This window comes from Carettochelys insculpta, chromosome 2 (assembly GCF_033958435.1).
Source record: "Carettochelys insculpta isolate YL-2023 chromosome 2, ASM3395843v1, whole genome shotgun sequence".
Lineage (NCBI taxonomy): Eukaryota > Metazoa > Chordata > Testudines > Carettochelyidae > Carettochelys > Carettochelys insculpta.
In genome coordinates, this window is record NC_134138.1 from 240,262,850 (window position 1) to 240,283,954 (window position 21,105).

At 47.0% G+C, this 21,105-nt stretch overlaps 1 protein-coding gene across 1 annotated transcript in view; it reads right to left on the minus strand.

The window, feature by feature from the left end:
* Positions 1-21,105, minus strand: part of CUBN (cubilin) — a 250,358-nt gene that overhangs the window by 187,340 nt on the left and 41,913 nt on the right. Inside the window, exons 18-23 of the mRNA XM_074985503.1 lie at positions 20,815-21,005; positions 16,557-16,713; positions 15,086-15,264; positions 14,274-14,436; positions 13,766-13,982; positions 12,296-12,426 (exon numbers count right to left, since the gene is read on the minus strand). Of these exons, the coding sequence (XP_074841604.1) occupies positions 12,296-12,426; positions 13,766-13,982; positions 14,274-14,436; positions 15,086-15,264; positions 16,557-16,713; positions 20,815-21,005 (1,038 nt within the window). The remainder of the gene's footprint in view (positions 1-12,295; positions 12,427-13,765; positions 13,983-14,273; positions 14,437-15,085; positions 15,265-16,556; positions 16,714-20,814; positions 21,006-21,105) is intronic.

Sequence of the window (21,105 nt, forward strand, 5' to 3'; positions counted from 1 at the left end):
CCCAGATGAAATTATGGATGATGCCCCCTGGAATGTTAGAGTTGAATCTACACTATGTTATCAATGAGAACGTTATTCCTACATGTCCACATTTGATCTTTGGTTATACTTATGCAGTCAGTGGGGTTTCATGATTCTAGATGAAAGCAATATTTGATCCAGAAAGTATAGCAAAGAAAAGAATGGGTGCTGGGATTGTTCATGGTCATACTATATCAATACTTGTAAGGTGACACTGAAAATGGAAGCCAAGGAATTATCCCCAATCTCAGACAATAGGTAGGAAAGAAAGCAATTAAAGTGAAGCTAAGAAAGGAAATGTTAATGCTAGAGAGGAAGGTAGGAATCTGAAGCCATATTTTGACACAGATTAATTTCAGTCTGAACATCCAAGATTTGATGGCAGATGACAATGCCAGCAAATGCAAATTTTACTGACAAAAAGCAATGCCCTGCCCTTGCCAGTACCAGGCTGGGTTGTCAGAAAATGGAGGATTTTTATAACACGTGTACCAGCACTGCTATTAGAGGCCACGTCTACACGTGTCGGCTACTTCGAAGTAGCGGCGCCACCTTCGAAATAGCGCCCGTCACGGCTACACGTGTTGGGCACCATTTCGAAGTTAACATCGATGTAAGGCGGCGAGACGTCGAAGTCGCCACCCCCATCAGGAGATGGGAATAGCGCCCTACTTCGATGCTGAACGTCGAAGTAGGGAACGTGTAGTCGTTGCGCGTCCCGCAACATCGAAATAGCGGGGTCTGCCATGGCGGCCATCAGCTGAGGGGTTGAGAGACGCTCTGCCCAGCCCCTGAGCTCAATGGTCGCTGTGTGCAGCGGCCCCTTAAAGCTCCCCGTTCCCTGCCTTCCTGTGCAGGAAGCTGAGAGAGCGTGCAGGCGGCAGCCCAGCCATGCGGCCAGCCTGCACGCTCTTCTGCAGCCAGAAAAACCCCCCAGCGCTGCGATGGCCGCCCCCCAGCCCCCTAAGCGCCCCCAGAGTACCCCCCCAAGGGGAGCCAGGGCTCCCAGGCTGGCAGCCAGGCCGGGAAGCGGCAGCGGGGCCCCTCCTGGACGGAGGCCAAGCTTCGGGACCTGCTGGGGCTCTGGAGTGAGGAGGAGGTGCTCCAGGTAATGGGGAGCAAGAGGCAGAACGCAGATGCATTCGCTCGGCTGGCCGAGGGCCTGGCCGCCCGGGGTCACCCTGCCCACACTCTGGATCATGTACGCAGTAAAGTGAAGGAGCTGCAGCAGGGTTACGCCCGGGCCTGGGATGCGGTCGGCCGATCTGGGGCCGTCCCCATCACTTGCCCCCTTTACAGGGAGCTCAGGGACATCCTGGGCCCCCGGCACACCTCCTTCCCTCCGGCCACTCTTGATACCTTGGCCGACGAGCCCCAGCAGGCCCCGGAGGTGGAGTCCACCCCGGAGGCAAGCCCCGCACCCTGGGGGCCCCCCCAGGAGCCCACCCCCGGGGCACCGGAGGAGGAGGAGGAGGGGGAGTCCTCCTCCAGCGACGCCGGGCTCCGGATCCACGTCCCCTCCCAGAGCTCCAGCAGGGCATCCGCCCACCGGGTGTCCCCCGACCGTGGGAGTGGACCAACAGGTATGTACCCCCCTGGTGCCCACCCCCGGGGTTGAGGGGCGGGATAATAGATATGACCAGGGCCCTCCACATGCCCAGATGACCATGGCCCCAAGGACATGTCCCTCAGAAGAGTGCATCAGCCCCTGCCCCCCTAGCACGACAGTGCCATACCCCCTCCCCGGGGCTGGGGGGGAGCGGAACCTCTAGGGTCCCCCGGGGGCAGGGGGTGGGACACCCATCATCAGCAGCAGCAGCATCTCTCGGGGACGTGGATGGGGAACAAGCAGCAGAGGGGTGGGGGGACAAGGGCCACGGCTCAGGGCCCACACTAACGGCTGTCTCCACTCTTCTTCCCCCCCTGTGTTCCACAGATGCACCATCAGAAGGACCGGAGTGCGCTGGTGAGGTGTCAGTGGTCCCGGACAGCCCACTGGGGCCATCACTCCAGGCCAGCCCCTCTGCGGAGGACCGACCAGCCCCATGGCAAGGATGACGGCGGACCCAGCACCACCACCGGACGGCAACGGACCCCCAGCTGCTGGCCATCCATCGTCGGCAGCTGGAGGTCGCTGAGCAGTGGCTGCGGGTAGAGGAGCAGCGCCTCCAACTCCAGGAGCGGGCGCTGGCCTGGCGCCAGGAGGCATGGGGAGCCTTTATGCGCACGTTCAAGCGTGTCGCGGACTACCTGGACCCCCATGCCGCGCCGGCCGCCGCTGTGCCCGCTCTGCCTGCTCCACCCGCTGCTCCACCCTCTGCTCCACCTGCTGCTCCATCTGCTGCGCCATCCGCCGTCGCACTGCCACCTGTCACCGAGGGCCCTTCTGCCGAGGGGGACCTGGGGCCAGCTGACACCCGCCGGCCTTATCTCCCGGTCTGCCTGGCCCCCAGCCAGCCCCGGCCAGAGCTGAGGCCGAGGCGTGGGTCACGGCCGCCCACCCCCAGCGCTGGACATTAGGGGGTGTGGGGCCCAGGGCGTGGCCCCCCCTCTCCCCCTTTGTATATATCCCCTTCAGTTTAATGTTCTTTTGTAAATAGTTTCTATTAGACCCCTGTTGTTATGCTGATCCCTGCCCCCCCATGTACATAGTTCTCCCCTTCCTTGTCTTCCCCTTTCATCTTATCTTATTTATAATACATATATATAATTTTGATTTTGCCTGTAAATAGTTAGTCATGATAATAATAATAAGAGTTCAACAGATATTTGATTTGACGAACAAATGTCTGCTTTTATTTACAAGAAAAGTTGGGGGGGGCTCTTGGGTGCTCTGTGGTGGGGGCGTAGGGGCAGGGAGTGTTGTGGAGGATGGGGGGGTACAGTGGGGGGTCTGCCAGCATTCACCCCGCGGCCTCGTCGAACTGGGCCCGCAGGGCCTCCCGGACCCGGGTCCCTTCGGGGTCCACCTGGCGACTGGGGGCAGCGGGTGGCTGCACATTGGCCCTGCCAGCCTCCACAGCCCAGCCCTGAAAGAAGGCCTCCCCCTTGCTCTCCACCAGGTTGTGGAGGGCACTGCACGCACCCACAATCTGAGGGATGTTGGTGGGGCCCGCATCAAGGCGGGTGAGGAGACACCTCCAGCGCCCTTTGAGGTGGCCAAATGTGCGCTCAACCACCTGGCGCGCATGGTTCAGGCGCATGTTGAAGCGCTCCTGGCTGGCTGACAGGTGGCCCGTGTATGGGTGCATGAGCCAGGGCCGGAGGGGGTATGCCACATCTGCGATGACGCAGAGGGGCATGGTAGTGTCCCCCACAGGGATCTCCCGCTGGGGGATGTACATCCCCGCCTCCAGCCGGTGGCACAGGCCCAAGTTCCGGAATACCCGGGCGTTGCGGGTGCTGCCAGGCCAGCCCACATAAATGTCCAAGAACCGGCCCCGGCTGTCCACCAAGGCCTGGAGGACCACAGAATTGTAGCCCTTCCTGTTTAAGTAGCATCCTCCACTGTGCTCCAGGGCGCAGATGGGGATGTGGGTCCCATCCAGAGCCCCGAAGCAATTGGGGAAGCCCAGGGTGGCAAAGCCCGCGATGGCGGCATCCGGGTCCCCAAGCCTAATGAGTCTGTGGAGGAGCAGGGTGTTGATGGCACGGACGACCTGCAGGGGAAGCACATGGGAGAGCACCAATGAGGGGTGTGCAGGCTGTGTGTGGCCCTCCCCTGCCAGGGCTGCCTCCCCCTCCCCCCGTGGGTCCTCTTACCTCCATGAGGACAGCCCCGACGGTGGCCTTGCCAACACCAAACTGCTGGCCCACAGATCGGTAGCTGTCTGGAGTGGCCAGCTTCCAGACAGTGATGCCAACCCGTTTCTCCACACTGAGGGCATGCCGCATGGCGGTGTCCTGGTGCCTCAATGCGGGGGTGAGCCACTGACATAGCTTCAGAAATGTCTGCCGGCTCATGTGAAAGTTCTGGAGCCAGCGGTCGTCGTCCCACTCTCTGAGCACCAGCCGCTCCCACCAGTCGGTGCTGGTGGGGTAGCTCCACAGCCGGCGGCGTATGAGGCGGGGGGGACAGGGTGCTGCAGGGTTGCGTCCTCCTCCCCTATGGGCAGCTCCTCCTCTGTGGCAAGGATGTGCTCAGCTGCCTCCTGCATGGCATGGAGCAGGGCGAGCACTGCTCCTACAGGGGCGGCTGGGTGGACCTCTGGCTGCTGCTGCTGCTGCTGCTGCTGCTGCTGCTGCTGCTGGGGGTCCATGACTGCGTCGCTCGAGGTATGCGTGCCTATGGCTCTGCAGACCGCATGCTGTGCAGGCTGAGTGTGTCTGAGAGGGGCTCTTTAAGGGAGCGGCTCGCTGTTGCCCCGGAAGTGCTAGTGCACCCTGTGACCCTGTCTGCAGCTGTTCCTGGCACCCTTATTTCGATGTGTGCTACTTTGGCATGTAGACGTTCCCTCGCAGCGCCTATTTCGATGTGGTGCTGCCCAACATCGACGGCACCAACCCTGGAGGACGTGTAGATGTTATTCATCGAAATAGCCTATTTCGATGTAGCGTGCATGTGTAGACGTAGCCAGACTGTCCAGCTACATTCTCCTTTAACTCTGATCTCTCTGTCCAGTCAGTGCCATCTTCTCATAGTTCTGCAGAAGCTGAGAACTCAATAACCATAGCCCCAGTCACTTCCACAGTCCAGCAGATGGAAGGAATATGATATATGTTCAGCAGCTATTACTCAGGTCGTATTTGGCTGGCCAAATAGCACTCATATTCCTACTACTGTAATTGGTATGCTTATCCCCACGAGCCTACAGTGTTCGGGAATTTTCCAAATAATATTCCATATCCCAGCTACATAGTCCAGTGTTCTGTTTGCTTTTTGACCAGAACTATAACATATACTGATGGTATCAAGGTTTTGTCTGCTGTTATTCTTGGGCTGTGTTATCAGAACTAATAACAAATAGATCACAAATACTATGTGCCAACACAAACCCTCTTCCCTAAGCTATCACATGTCAAAAAGGAACTTTCATATGATAACGTTTGTCTTTTCCATGACTCAGTATCTGTAGAATAATTTAAGGCTTCTAATCTTCTATTCTTCCCAATGGAACATGTAATATAAATCAGAACTACTCTGACCTGTTCTAAGACTGGTTACAATGCAGCCGGCTCACAAAATGCAGCTGAAAAAAGGAAGCTATTTCTTGCACAAGAAACATGATTAGAACCACATTTTCTGAGAAGGAAAAAATGTGTTAGATTTCAAAAAATCCACAGCACTCATATACCATATGTCCTTTTTTCAAACATGAGTATATATTGCCTGCATGCAACTGGATAGGTATGAAATGAATGTCATTCTTAAGGTTGTCACAGATAGAAGACTTAATATTTGATATAATTTGATGGGAGTGGGTAATTATATCTGTTAACTGAGTCCCCCTAATTCAATGTGTTTGTGTTTCTTTTATGCCAAAGCAGCTTCAAAACTTTTTGTTCCAAAATTAAAAATTAACTTCAGCAGCTCAACATTCATGAGCAAATGTACAGTAACATTTTTATGTGTGCAAAGAACAAAAAAAGTGGCATCTTTACAAGGAAACACATTTTTGTTTCAGCTTGCTAAGGAGTTATTATTAGCAGACAGCCAATGTTAGGAAGTTTAGTGATTTGGCTTGGTTCAGATAAACAGCCAGAAGTTTTGATAGTTATCTGATGCTTATCCATACATTCCCAAATTGTAGTGATTAATTTGAAAAAAAAAAACAAATTATGCTGGAAATCACGCTTCCGAGTTTAGATCAGATGAAACAGAGCACATTAGCTCTTTTGTGGCATTTCTGCCCGAAGCCTTAGTTTAAACCAAGACATGTATACAGAAAACTGTGGAGGAGATAGGGGATAAGAAGTAACCATATATATGATCAGCCTTCCAAAGTGGTTGTGGTATGGTTTCAATTTGGGGTGCAGATTCTAGTTTGTTCTTATTTCATCCAGTTAGTTCTCCAGTTGCTAGTTGTTTAGTTGTAATAAATGGTAAATAGAAAAGGGCTTCCAAGAATGCTGCAACTTCCCTTAGAACTGCCTGTCTATCTCTGAATTTGCTTCCTTTTTTTTTTCTTAATCCAAACCCTTACTACTCCAGCACTATCAGATGAATATTGTTGCAGACCCACAATGACATTATAGGGCACTGAAGAATTCTGTAGCACTCACTGAATCCTGGATGCCCTCTGAGAAAGGAAGAATTTCTGCCCTTTGCAAATGGAAATTTTAAATCTGCCTTTTTGTTTGTAAAAGCTCTTTGAAATGTATAGAGGGACTACCATTAATCACAACGTAGGTTCAAACCGTAAGTGTCCATTTCTATTCTCTGCTTTCCTCAACTTCCATTTGAGTTTACTTAAGATTATTCAGATTTATAAGTAGCTAAATTTGCATAAGAGGACAAATTTGGGATGCCCACTTTGAAACATTTAGAACTTCATTTTCAGAGGTGCTAAGGCTGTCTCATTGGGAACTCCAAAACCAAGACCTACAAAGTGAGTATGAACACTTCTGAAAATGTCAATCTCGTTAAGCACCCTCAGAATGCTTGGCACTGTATAAATGTAAAAGATGAGTTGGTTCCTTCCCCCAAGTGTTTATAATCTAAATCGGACATGGAAAGCACCAGGTGAGAATACAATCCCAGGGAAAATGTGGGTTTTATACATGTTAATGAGAGGAGGTGTAGGGTGCGAGAAGAGTTTGTAACGGTCTCATGAGAGCAGATCGACCCCTCTGTGAATCCTCAGGAGAATCTAAACAGACCAGTCTGTGCAAGGTGAAAGCTGCAAACTGCCATGGGAACAGCTGCAGGATAAGCCGCGCTTGCCAAGATTTCAAGGCTACGCTGGCAGTAGGCCACAAGAGATAGTGATAAGAAATGCATAGGCAATTTTAGGCAATCTTATGTTAATGAGCTCAGCTTTATCAGCTAGTGTTAGGAGGCCTGTTACAGAGCCTCTCCCCGAGCGAAGCTCCGGCGCGTCGGGTTTCCCCCCATGGGTGACTGCGGCGTCTCCGGGGCTCCCGTCGCGGGTGTCACGCGCTTTCAATAAACCAAATATAGCACTCTCCTTCTGGGTGCAGCCTCGTCTCTGGGGAACCCGAGCCTGGTTGGCTACAATTGGCGCAGCGAGCAGGGTTCTCCAGGTACGATGCCTTTTTGGTTGAAAGCGGGGGAGGCAGGGAAGCCAGCGCTGTCCCTGCAGCGCATAACAGGATAGCCCTCGACGGAGCGATGGGGGCTGGTAGCGCGGATGGTGGCCTGTTGGGCAGCCCCAGCGGACTGTCCGGAGTTGCAGGAGGTGGCAGGCATGACGCCGGTACAGCTACCTTCAACCCAGATGACAGCATGGCACCTCAACTCCTTGTCATCTTCCTGACTACCTCGCTGACCTCTGCCACACCTAAGCATCTCCTCAGGAATGCCATCCAGTCTATCGTCTCCACTGCTGGTGCCACGGATTGCCGGATGTGTACCCTGCTGAACTCCTCTACCAGATTGGGAATTGAGTTTGTCCCTCTGAACCTGAATGATTGGTGCGACAAGAGCAACATCTTCTGGTGGGGACCAGTCTGGTTTGATGACAGCAACATCCACTCCTACCTTTGCTGCGGCCCCTGGGGTTCATGCTGCGATAGGGTAAGCCCCTACCTGGATAAGGAATCTGGAAGTTCTGGTTCTGGTTCTGGTTTTGTTATCATACCCTGTAACAGGATGAGGTTTGCTGGAATTTGAGTCCTTGACAACCTTGTCGTCCCGGGTGCTGGGAGGGTGGAACTGAGTGTCTTGCTTGTAATTCCTCGGAGTGGAAGCCATCGCGTGCAAGGAAGCTCCAAGGTTAGGCTGGGCCCTTCTGTCCCGTCCTCCTAGCCAAGCTGGTGTGGGTAGAGGTAACCGGTTTGAACTTTCGTGGAACTGGGTGTCTTGCTTGTAATTCCTCGGAGTGGAAGCCATCGCGTGCGAGGAAGCTCCAAGGTTAAGCTGGGCCCTTCTGTCCCGTCCTCCCACCCAAGCTGGTGGGGGTAGAAGTAACTGGTTTGAACTTTCTGGATTAGACCATAATTCCCATCTGCCTTCCTGTCTAATTGTTCTCTGTCTGAGTGTCAGCAAGGGATGGGGTGGGTCACGGATACCTCTGAGCGTGCACATATGGGCATGGCCCAAGCAGCTACCCACTTCAAGTGGAAACACTACTTACAGCAGTGCATGCGCTTGGGAGCCCCCACACTTACTGTTCCACACACCCTTCTCCTGGGAACCATTACTTTTAACTTTGCTTTCACTGCTCTCATATGCTGTTGTCAAGTCTGTTCCACAGGTGCACACTGTGTTGCCAGAAGAGCATCAACCACCTCACTTGATTCCTGCTAGCCTCGGCGTTCACAAAGGGGTCGCGGGGAGGAGTGTAGGGTGCGAGAAGAGTTTGTAACGGTCTCATGAGAGCAGATCGACCCCTCTGTGAATCCTCAGGAGAATCTAAACAGACCAGTCTGTGCCAGGTGAAAGCTGCAAACTGCCATGGGAACAGCTGCAGAATAAGCCGCGCTTGCCAAGATTTCAAGGCTACGCTGGCAGTAGGCCACAAGAGACAGTGATAAGAAATGCATAGGCAATGTTAGGCAATCTTATGTTAATGAGCTCAGCTTTATCAGCTAGTGTTAGGAGGCCTGTTACAGAGCCTCTCCCCGAGCGAAGCTCCGGCGCGTCGGGTTTCCCCCCATGGGTGACTGCGGCGTCTCCGGGGCTCCCGTCGCGGGTGTCACGCGCTTTCAATAAACCAAATATAGCACTCTCCTTCTGGGTGCAGCCTCGTCTCTGGGGAACCCGAGCCTGGTTGGCTACAGGAGGTGACTGGTTTGGTTGGGTCTCTGACGGGAAGAAGACAGAGGAGTTGCATATGAGTCTGTGACTGTGAGCTTGGGTGATGGTGTTACGTTGTTACTAGGGACACAGTGGCACTAACAGCTGCTTAGGACCAAGGGTGGAAGAGTTAGGCCTTAGGTCAGTCATCCTTAGGCCACCCCTCCACTATGCACAGAGCTGCAGCACTGAACTTCATTGTGCTTCAATGGGGCCCAGAGCTCCCGCCACTGTCACTGCTATTGTGGTGGCTGGAGCTCTGGGCCCCTTTGAAAAGCAGGACCCAGGGGCAACTGCCCCCTTTGCCTCCCCTGTCAGTGAGCCAGGAGTGACACATATGGCAGCCTTTGGGGTGAAAGACAAGAACTCTGGTTTCCATCCCTTTGACTTTAACGTGGTGGGGGACATGGAAGTGGAGATGGCAGGCAGACAGTTGGAGATGTGAAAATGGACCAAAAGGGTGAGGTAATTAGAAGTTTAAGGAAGCCATGATCTCACCAAAAAGGTTGGCCAGAGAGACAACATAGAACTGAGTCTGTCTGAGCATGGACAAAGAACAGGAGCAACTGCTTTCAGAGAAGTTGGAAAGGGATGTGAAAGACCATGAACAAACAATTACAACAAGTGGCTGTTCTGTTCAAAAAATGCTAATGTTAATGCAAAAGGCCATCAATTAAATGCAACAGCCTGTGATGCATGGCTGTGGAGACAGTGTCATATCAACTACAATAGAGTCACACACACCCAGAAGTCTGAAAACATATGCCGATAGACTGTTTTCTTTTAAAACGTTCATGCTGAAACTGCAGCTAGCTGTAGCAATACCCTAACAAAGTGGACGGACAGTTTACAATAAGAACTTATTTCAAAATAAGAGGACAGGGTTTATGACTTCTGTGTTAGTAAAAAAAATTGAAAGTTTTCAATCTTTAAGGTTTTTCTTAGTGATAGAAAAACTGTATAAATCGGTTCTTATACTTTTTTCAGGCTGATTGTACATTCCTAGCTGGGATGTTTCCCATTAAGTCTTCATTGCTAATGATCTTTCCACTATCCACGCCAGAGAACTAACGTATGAATTAAGGCAGCCAAGAAGACTGGTCATTTGGAAGTAGATACTAACTGATGGTAAAGCAAAGGCAGGAAATCTTGACCAGACCCCCACACACATTCCCAAGAGATGAAGTAACTGTCAAACTGCCTGAGCTGTAGCTGGAAGAGTGCATATTTTGCTCCACGTATAAAACAAAGGAGAATGAGCAGCTATTTAAAAAAAAAAAAAAAAAAGTAGAGAATTCTTAAACAGGCCAAATAGCAGTGGTCATTCTCAGGAACACAAAATAAGTCACTATAGGCATTATTCTATTATGGGATCTACATATATGTCAAATACAGCAGCATGTATAGTGACCAAGATGATTGCTATGGGTAAAATTTCATCAACCCCGAGTGCAAACCATCTCTCTGTGCACACAGACGACTCATGTAAATACAAGTTCTAATTACTATTTCCCTCATTCCTCCCCCCTGCCTCCTCCTACTGTTTGCTGTGTGCACTCTTGCATCTTTTCTACTGCCTGTGAGTGTTACATTTTTTTACTCTGCGTGGCACAGCACCTAGAACAGTGGCACTCCAAGCCCAAACGGGCCTTCAGACACAAGTGTAGCAAAAACAATAAAATCAAAGTGATAGAATCATAGAATACGAGAACTAGAAGGAACCTGGTGAGGTCATCAAGTCCAGTCCCCTGCACTCATGGCAGGACCAAGCACCACCCAAATCATCCCTAACAGATGTTTACCTAGCCTGCTCTAAATATCTTCAGTGACGGAAATTTCATAACATCTTCAGGCAATTTATTCCAGTGTTTTACCACCCTGACTGTTTGAATGTTTTTACTAACGCCCAACCTAAACCTCCCTTGCTGCAATTTAAACCAATTGCTTCTTGCCCTATCTTCAGAGGTTGAGGAGAATAATTTTTCTCCCTCCTCCGAGTAACAACATTTTAAGTACTTGGGACTATGCACATGAATCCTGTAAATCTGCTCCATGGGAAGTGAGCAAAGATATCAGAATTGGGACTTTAGCAAGGACTCTATCTTCACCAAGCTAATTACTGAAAATCAACACAGAAACAAAACTCGCCAAGAAGAGCCATCACACTCCTCCTTTTTTAACGGTCTTTGATTATAATATTTCACTGAAACTAAAACTTTGCACAGGCCGGGGTGAGGGGCAGCTACAGACATAGTCATCAGACGACTTCCTTCCTTGCACATGAGGGCCACCTGTGTCGCACAGCAAAGTCTGTATCTCACACATTGTCTGAGATGTGCTTCTCCACTGGCTGTACCTGCTCCTGTCTGTTGGAGATCAGAAGCAGCTAAATCTCACTATATCCAGCAAGTCATTTTCCTGCTACTATTGTGCCAGCCGCTCCAAACCAGATTTTTGCCAAGGTCTTGTTTCAGTGCTAGCAGTAAGTAGGTAGTTTAGCAAGCAAGGTCTCCACCTAAACACAGAGGGGTGAGTGACTGATTTCAGGACCCTTGGCTATTAGATTTCCAAGACAGAATTGCATTTCCACCAGGCCAGGATTAGCAGCAAGAGGTTTAGTAACAAGTGAAGCACGAACATATAACATTTCACCTCTAGCTTGTTAGCTCAAATACAGCTCAGGTCAGTGAATATGTCTAGGTGACCTCTGAAATGGTCATGGAGGTGGTTATAATTCTGTTCAAAGGGACAGGCTAATGTACACATCACAGAAACCCTGCACATTAACCAGGGCTTTCAGAAATACTCAGAAGTTGAGAAAAGTTGAGAAAAGAAGGACATGGAGGCTGGCTACTCAAGGAGACACTTCTATGGCATTGCCATGTGAGGAAGGTTGAACTTCTACTACCCTGCTGCATCTGTCCTATGGTTAAATAGAGCATGTCCTTCTCCAGATTATCACTCCAGACCTGGTAACTGTGATACCTTTGACAAGCACTCCTGTTGCTGTTGTTTGCTAGTGTGTGTCCTCCCCCAACACACACACCTAGCACAAGTTGAATGTCAATGAGATGTTAACTCCTATGTTACATCAGAAAATATTTCTAAATACTCCATGCAATCCTGCCATGTTGGAGACTACAGGTACCACTGGTGTAACCTACAGACATTGCTTTCTGCCTCCATCATCTTCACCAGATAGAAAAAAGGCTTGTGAACAAAGCTGTAAAGAAAGATGGATGGAGGAATCAGCAGGGATTCTTCTAATTAAAAAAAAAACATTTCTGTTTTTGTAAACTTATTTACAATTAAGTCTTAGCAGGATTAACCTGCATAGTGCACATGCTGCTGTATTACCTGTGGAAGTATTCATTGAGATATAATTAGCCGAGAACCCCTCAGAGGCAATGTTGTGATTGGTCACAAAGTAGAGCATCATTATGTTGCTGCTGCTGGTGAGTGATGGTGGAATTGATCTTCCACAATACCTATGCAAAGTCAAAAGAGATATCCTATATTGAGTACTTGTATCAATATTACATAGTATCTAAATTAATCAAAAGGTATCCAATGTTCCCCAGAAACCCATGGAAATTCGTTTTATTTGAGTCATTTTCTGTTGACTTTAGAGGGAGACAGATTGGTCCCCATCAGATTATTTGTCCTAAAAGACAAGCTAATATGGTGAAATAATCTCCATTATAAACCCATATTCACTTGCTCTTACTTTTCTAGCTATTGGAAGAATGAAACTTTATCTTTTGACCTCAGCCCAAATTTCTAATTGTATTTGAAATGTTGGGCTAAATCAGTTTATTTGTTCTTGAGTTATGGAAGGAATAAATGTTATCTTTTCTAAGACCATAAAAATCTATAGTGCAGTCATGTATTCACCAATACAAACACACAGGAGGAGGCACTATGAAGTTTAAGGTTTAGCCTAACTCTTTGTTTCTTCGGGTAGCCAATTTGCAGGGACCTATTCTGCTTTTGCTACTTAGCATTGAAAATTATTTCCTTCCCATATCCGAAAAGAAGAAACAATGTTAAATGCAGATTTAAAACTGTTGCCCTGGCCTTAAAAAACCACATGAAAGTCCACAGCTAGGCAATGGCAGAAGTGAAAATCTAAATATGAGATTGCGACCCATAACAGAAAAATTAATTTCTCACTCACTACTTCTATCCTGGCCCCTCCCTTTCAAGAGGGGCATGCAAATACTTCAGATTGAAAATGCAAATGAGGCACTAAGTTGCATAGTCAACAACTTATTTGCATAATGGCAGCCAGTCACTGATCCAGAAGAGCTGCTTTGGAAATGCAAAACAGCCATGTAGATAGGGTTCCCTGGAAAGGAAGCCCCCCGCTTTCGAAAGCACCCTTCTTCCTAATTTTTTTTCAGGAAGGTAATTTTTTCTACAAGCAGCACTTTTGACACAGCAGGAGGCTGCCATTATGCAAATGAGGCACTGAACATTCATATCAGCGCTTCATTTGCATTTTCTAACCACTGTATTTGCATACCTCTTCTGAAAGGGAGGGGTAGCGTAGACAGCCATCAATAGTATCAAATTCAGCTCACATCCTTTAGCTCAATAAAAGACCTAGAAAATATACTATCCCTGCTTAACTCTGCCTTTACTATGTTACATGGAATAGTTGTTGCTGTTGGCCTGAGTAATACAAATCTTCAGCTGCTTTCAAAAAAATTGACATATTTTGTATGCTTGGATAGCAAAGGAGCAGATCCACTGAAGGGCAAAGACAAGAAAGTGACAACAGCTGTGTATGTAGGTAGTTTAAATAAATTACTTAGGCACATTCACCTTCCAAGCCTTGTCATAGTACCATTGTCATATACTTCAAGATAGTCACTGGAGCAATTGTAATCAAACTCCAAGTTAAACAATGTGAACATCAGGCGGATAAGATGTCCAGGCTGCACTGAGATAGTCCATGCACATTTAATACCATGTGGATAGATAGTTGGATGACCAGGACTTGTAATGGTTCCTTCTGGCCCAGTGAGAGTCTTTTCACATGCTAGAAAGGTTAAACAACATTGTGTCAGCTAAAATAATTTTTCCATAACAAGGCCCTTATAAAATCAGTTACCTGCTTCTGAAAAAGTAAGCACATTATATTTCTTTCATTACCTTTCTCAGAATTTTTGAAAGGATTCTACATTGTTTCTGTCACAAATGCTTTGTTGTCATGCGACTTGACATCCCACAGATTTCAACACATGGTTTTCCTTTGCCCATACATTTGAATTGGTTGCACAAAATGACAGAGAAGACCCGTAGCCAGAGGATGAGGGAGCTAAGCTCTTACCTCTATCTAACGGCCTGTATTCAGCCATGAAGCCCAGATTTGTAGCAGAGGAAGCTCTGAATTTGACATAGAGATAACTCCCTGTGGACTGCACTACTGACGGTATATCTGTGCCACAGTATTTTGCCAAAAGAGGAGAATCTGTGCTGTGGCCATCTCTGACCTGAAAGACAATGTATTACAAACAGCCCATAACAACTAGTTGCTATAATGTCTAAGCAGCTGTAAAATGTAGATTAATTGATTTAGTGCATGTAAGCAACACAAAATAGGCTTGGAAATAAGTAGGAAGAGCTAAAAAGTTAAAAAACCACCAAGGAGAAGAGAATGGCTCATCCAGTTCATTAAACTATTCAGCAGCTCATATCCTACCCACATAAATTGTTGGCACCAGCACAGTGGCTTTAAAGCTGTTGTGAAGGGGCAGCCGATAATTCCTTTGAAATAAAAGAATCGTGTGGAATAAAACTAGCACCCTGGCTGCCTGCAGCTATTCTCCAGCAGGTAGCACATAGAACACATGGCAGTGAAGAATCAAACCTGACACAGCCAGATACAGCTGCATCAGTGATAGCTCCTGTTATGGAACATACAGCTGGAGAAAGGCCATAATATCAAAGGAACATCCAAAAGAAGAAGACTGGCTTCCCTAACGAATCAAGAAAAAGAATTCTCATGTGTGCAATAAAACAGGTGTTTGGGCACCTACCCACCCGTTCACCCATGTTTGCTCATTGACAGACGTAGGTAGATGATGGAGCTGTGTGTGTGATAGTTGTAATTCACAATAAGTTTGTACTAATATTCTTTACCTCCACATAATCGGAATCACACGTAGTGATGTTTCGAATGCCAAAATCAACAAAACTAAGAATCACTGCATTGCCTTCTGGCTGGGAGATGATCCACTCACAGGTCTTCTGATAAGGGAATGCCCTGGGATAATATGGGGAACGAATAACACCCGCTCCAGACAATACACCCCCGCAGGCTGCAATATAAAATTAAGAATTAGTAGTTGGAAGGAATGTATATCAGAAAGTCATTTTGGGGCATGAAAGAAAAAAACCATTGAAACCGCACATTTCCATCTATTATGGATAATTCAGATATGTTTAGGTGGGGTCTGTTTAAAAAGTTGTTCTTATTCTATTATTAAAACTTAAACCTGTGTAACAGAATGTGGAATAGTAGTGAAATCATGTGCATGAAAACTTCAAGTGAAAATACAGATTTGTCTCCTTTCTCAAATTTGACTGTACAAGTTGAGCATCCCTGGTCCAGGACTCTCAGGTTGGACCACAGATGTTGCTGGATCAGAGACGCCAAGTGTCTGGGAGCAAGAACTAGCAGAGACTTTGGCTGTGGAGGGCCCAGCAGCCAGGAGACTGGCTGGGGCCAGTGGCAGAGAGTCTGAGTGCTCGGATCTTGGCCAGGCCTGGTGGCAGGAGCAGTGCTGTCCCAGTTACCAGGAGCCTGGCTACAGCAGAGAGAGTGGAGCTGGGCTGTCAGCCAGAGGGTCAGGTGGGGCCAGGAGCAGAGCTCAAGGTCAGTGACTGTGAGGGGAGCCCAGAAGCCAGGGCCAGCGGCCAGGAGAGCCTAGCGAGGAGGCCAGCAGCAGAAGGGTTGGAATTGACCTTCTCAGATCCAGCAAACTCTCACTTGGGACCACTCAGGCCCTGAGGGTGTCAGACCAGGGAGGTCCAACCCGTATTTGGTTTCACAGGCTTGTGCAGATGGATAAGGAAAAGGGATGGAACAAGACAGGAGGAGCGGTGAGTCTGGGGAAAGGCATATGGAAAGTGGACATGTTTACACAGCAAAACTAAAGTTATTATCTGTAGTATTTGGTGCTTGTGCTAGTGATGACAGGTCTACCTTTGCAGAGAAAAGTTGAGGCTACAGCATGTATTTTACGTTATGTTAAGGATGCCCAGTGTATATGAATAGACAACATTTTAAGCATTTCTAGACATCTAAATAAATGATTGTACTCATAGGTGTCTCAGCTTTTCATCTCTTTGTTTTTAAAATTGCATATTAGACATATTAAGGGTAGATCTGTTTTAACTGATATATGGCATCGTCTTTTTTGTGTTAAAATACAGAATAAGAGAAGATCGGGGTAGAGATCTCAGAATAATGTGAGAACATATGTAACCAATGTGCTGCTAAGACTATATACAATGTGGGGAATTAAGATGTGAATTAAATCATATACAAATATTATAAAGTCCCCAACCTAGAGGTCAGTTCACTTTTCAACCCAGAAGTTTCTCTTACCAACTTCATAAACTGCTCTGAAGCTAGCCCTCTGCACAGAAGCATCTGACTTAAATTTGATCCACAGGGTGTTGCTAGTGGAAGTGATTGGAGATGGAAATGTGCTACCACAGAATTTGTTGATGATGGGAGATATTTCTGTGTCACCATCTCGAACCTAATCAGCAAGAATAAAATAAGTCAGTTCATAGAACATCTATAAAACCATCATCAATTTTAAATCCCCATCTAGTGTGTCCTTTGTTTTATTATCAAGCTCCATTGATAAAAACATGCTGCTAAGTGCTGTTACAATAATGTAAACAAAAGGGAGACTCTCACAGTCATGTGATCATGTAATGTCTCCCAGAATAAGGAGTGCCAGGTTAGTCTTTGTTTGGAAGACTTCCAAGGCAAACATGAAAAGTATTGCTCTAATAGATAGGATGCTTGTCTATGAACCAGAGCCTCAACATAAAGCTAAAGCTGTATGCTGCCCAAAGGGCCATCTTTGGAGAGGTAAAAGTAATGTCCTGGCATGAACTTCCTGCTTAAAAAGAGAGGATTGTTTTATTTTCATCTAAGTGCAATGGCCTCCTGTGACAGGGTCAGGCCAGAGGGCTACAGGAGGATGGTTGAAGAGAAGTACATTAGCCCTAGCTTAAATTGATCCCTGTACTGTGGATAAACTAACAAGGGTTAATCCAAAACCAGCAGGAACTTTCTGGAATCAATCAGGGCAATCAGGCTAATTAAAACACCTGGAGGCAATTAGGACGTTTCCAGAGTCAGGTGAGTTGGGATAATCAGAATGCCTGGTGGCAATTAAGAACCAGTTGAGACTGGTTCAAAAGGGCTCCTTTTCTGTTAGCTCAGTGTGTGCAAGGAGCTGAGGAGAGAAGATGTTGTGGGGGGATATAGGAATACTAAATGCAAGCAGAAAGAAGAACCTGCAGGCAAGGAAGGTGCTGGGGAGGTGTGTGGAGAAGTGGCCCAAGGAATCATAGCTGCCATGTGGCTGATACTGCAGACAGTTGCAGGCAGCTGCTTTTATAGGATCCCTGGAATGGAACCCAGAAGACAGGGTGGGCCTGAGTTCCACCCACCACCCTTTCCTCATATCAGCCTAGGAGAAGGACTGCTTTTGCTAAAGGGGTTTGTTCTGCCCTGTACCACTTGCAGGGGGAGGGGAGCACGGAGATTATGGAATTTGGTCACCCCTCTTTTTCCCATGCTGGCCAATGACAAAAAGTAGCTCGACAAATGTCAAGCTGGTGTCCTAGAGAAAGTGCCTGAACTGAGGGCTGCTGTGAGCTTCTGAAGTGAACAACCCACCTAAAAACATTCCCCCCCACAAGGCTGAGGAGGAGCTTTGTCACACTCCCCTATTTAAACTTACAAATACATCCACTGCTCTGTACGTAGCTTCTATTGATTTCAGTGGATGTTATCCACAAATATCACCATAAAAGAGCCCAGGCCGAACCAGCACTAAGGAGGGGTGCTGCTCAAATTTTAGGTGTCAGTAATAGTGGTTACACTAGTGTAATCACTTTATTTTATCTGGAAAGTTCAAGGTGTTAGAATTAAAATGATGGTAAGCTAGAAAGTATCAGGGAAGGACTCTCTGCTTTCAATCATGGTGTAGCCACTAGGCTTTAACATTAATCAAATCACTAATGAGTGGAGAAATTTACTGTATCATGAAATGGCAGCAGATCTGAAGACAAAGATTCTGGTGAAAACAAGAGACCATTTTCTCAGGACCACCAATGCTGTGCCTGGAGCATCTGGGGCTGCTCTAAGTTGCATCCAGTTGCCACAGCCAAGAAGCCATCGCAGTCACTGGAATGAGGCGATCTGGAGAAGGGACTACGTGACTTGAAATTGTTTGAAAAGATTATAAAAAAAGTGATATGTGAAGTCGCATGAGGAGAATGAAAAAGCACACAGAGGCTGGACTGTGGATGGAAACTCAACCCAGACAGCTCATTTGGGATTCTGGAGACGTTTGAAGAGCTGTGCATTGGCTACTGAGGAAAGAGGGAGCAGGATCACAAAGGAAGTCAGGGAGCTTGAGTGTGATCAGGAAAGGAAGCCATGTTGGCCTGTTATAAGGCTGTGCCTAGCAGAATAATAAACTCACAGGTTACTGAAAGCAATTGTTTGGTTTGTTATGATTAACCTAGTTAAATAAAAATGTAGCAGAGTTTCAAACCCAGAAGCTGGTGACACAGTCTGAAATGCACAGAGCCTCCTAATAGTTAAGAAGAGTGGCTAAGATCATTCAATATTTACAGGCTGGTATCCTGGGAGGAAGATTACAAGGAGTATAAGGACCGTAGAAGAGACTCAGAGGTACTGGTGGCGTATAGGTCATGGATACCAGGGCCCAGCAGTACTCCAATCACCTTCCTGTAGCACTTCACATGCACTGGGAGCTGGAGGAGAATGGGGGACAGCATAGAGCACTGCCCTGGACCTTTATATGGCAAGGTGAAAGCAGACAGGCTGCAATGTTGTTGAGCTCTGGTGATCTCCGGCTGCTAGAATGTCTCTGTGCTCCAATCATTGTCCCCTTCCTGAGAGTTGTGTTTGAGCCAATAGGTTTACTCTGGATTGACACCGGTGGCAGTGAGATGAGAATTTGCACCAGAGTGGTTAGAAGGCGAGTTGACAACATTTTCAGAACTATCATTCATGTAAATACATACTTCTCTATTGCCAGGTTTTCCCAACAGAGCGAAATGCATTGATTGGTATACGAAGACAGATGAGAATTCAGTCAAGCCGCCGCAGAGACAAGAGGGCACTCTAGCCAGCTGAAATGGTCTCCAAGAAGCTTGCTTTGCTAACAAGTTATCTCTGACTTTGCTGTGCTGTAATGCATTCTTCCTTAACTGTGAAATGCATTTTGTCTAGTTTCTCTCTAGCCAGCTGAAATGGTCTCACAAGGAGCTTGCTTTGCTGACAAGTTATCTCTGACTTTGCTGTGCTGTAATGCATTCTTCCTTAACTGTGAAATGCATTTTGTCTAGTTTCTCTCTAGCCAGCTGAAATGGTCTCACAAGGAGCTTGCTTTGCTGACAAGTTATCTCTGACTTTGCTGTGCTGTAATGCATTCTTCCTTAACTGTGAAATGCATTTTGTCTAGTTGCTCTCTAAAATACTGGATTCCAGGGGTTGAACTTCCTTAATCAGAGACTAAACACATACCCCTGTAATAGAAATGATGGGCCATGTCTGGATGTTATAGCAACTGCACAGATTTCCTGTTATCATCAGAGCCCATGAGATTCTGTGTCTTTTGAAAGTGAGAAAACAGTTGTCAGAAAACAGATTTTTAAATAATAATTTAAAAGTCCAAGAATTTAAAACTCCCTCATCTAAACTTTAGTACAAATACCTGGGACAGAATATTTTAGAGCCCACTAAACTTTTTTTGGTTTGGTTTGTGAGGGGGAGGGGGAGAACTTGACAAAACTAGGCAGCTTTGATCACACTGTTTTTTCCAGGGTCACAAAACTCTATCTCTTTTCTTCTCTTCTGGAGTGAATGGATCTGAGTTGGGAGTCTGGGGAGAGATGGGGTGAAAAGGACAGAACAATACTAGAAAGCTAAACAAGGTAAAGGACTTGCTAAATCAATGCAATCTGACTGTGCCCAACAAAAATTGTTTTGTTTCTCTGTCTTCTGTGAGTTTAAATTCTGTTCTGCCAGCAATTAGACAAGAGAAGTCGCAAGCTAGACAAACAAAAGCTGTCTGTTTTCTTTGCACAGACTTCCCTCAAATTTTAGAAATTAATTACACTTCATTCCAACCAAAGCCTCTAAATTAAAGCAGAAGGGAAGAGAACAATGTTAATAAGAAATCTTTTCAGGCTAACGGTGTAGAACTAGGTCCACTAAACCAAGGTCACTGGAACCTGATCCCGGTTTGCTAGAAAGTGTACTGAGCAAGAGATGAACCCAGTGAATTCTAAGCAGTCCCTTTTTGGCCTTGGTATTATTTATGCTTATCTAGTGTTTGGTACACATTAACCCAAGGCTCAAACCCCATCCCGATTATGTGAAGTGACTGAAGCTCAGCCTAGTGCTAGCTAGGTTCTCATACCCACTCACCTTTGGCTCCTGCTGATTGCATATCCACTACTTTTGTGGCTTTTGACCCTAATAAAAATAGATATCTGCTTTCTCCGGTCTAAAGAAGAAATTTTTCTCTCCAGTTTTATACACACAAATAATCAACATTTCAAAACCGCAAAATGATAAAAGTCACCTCAATATAATTCCATGAACAGCCACTGTGGCTTTCCAGCTCCAGGTGAGTGAAGTTGAGATAAATTTTTTCATTTGGTGGTTGTTGTATAATGTAGATACATTGCCTGTTGTTAATGTACGGGTTAGGCCAGTAAGGCGACATGATCACACCCACAGTGTTTGTGTAGTTTCCTCCACAGTTGGGATCCGCTGCATTAAATAGAAATAAATTGGTCACTTGAGACCTCAGAGGGGTCATACGTCTGAATGCTGGCTGCAAGTCAAGCAGCAGATTATTGGGATAGAGCCC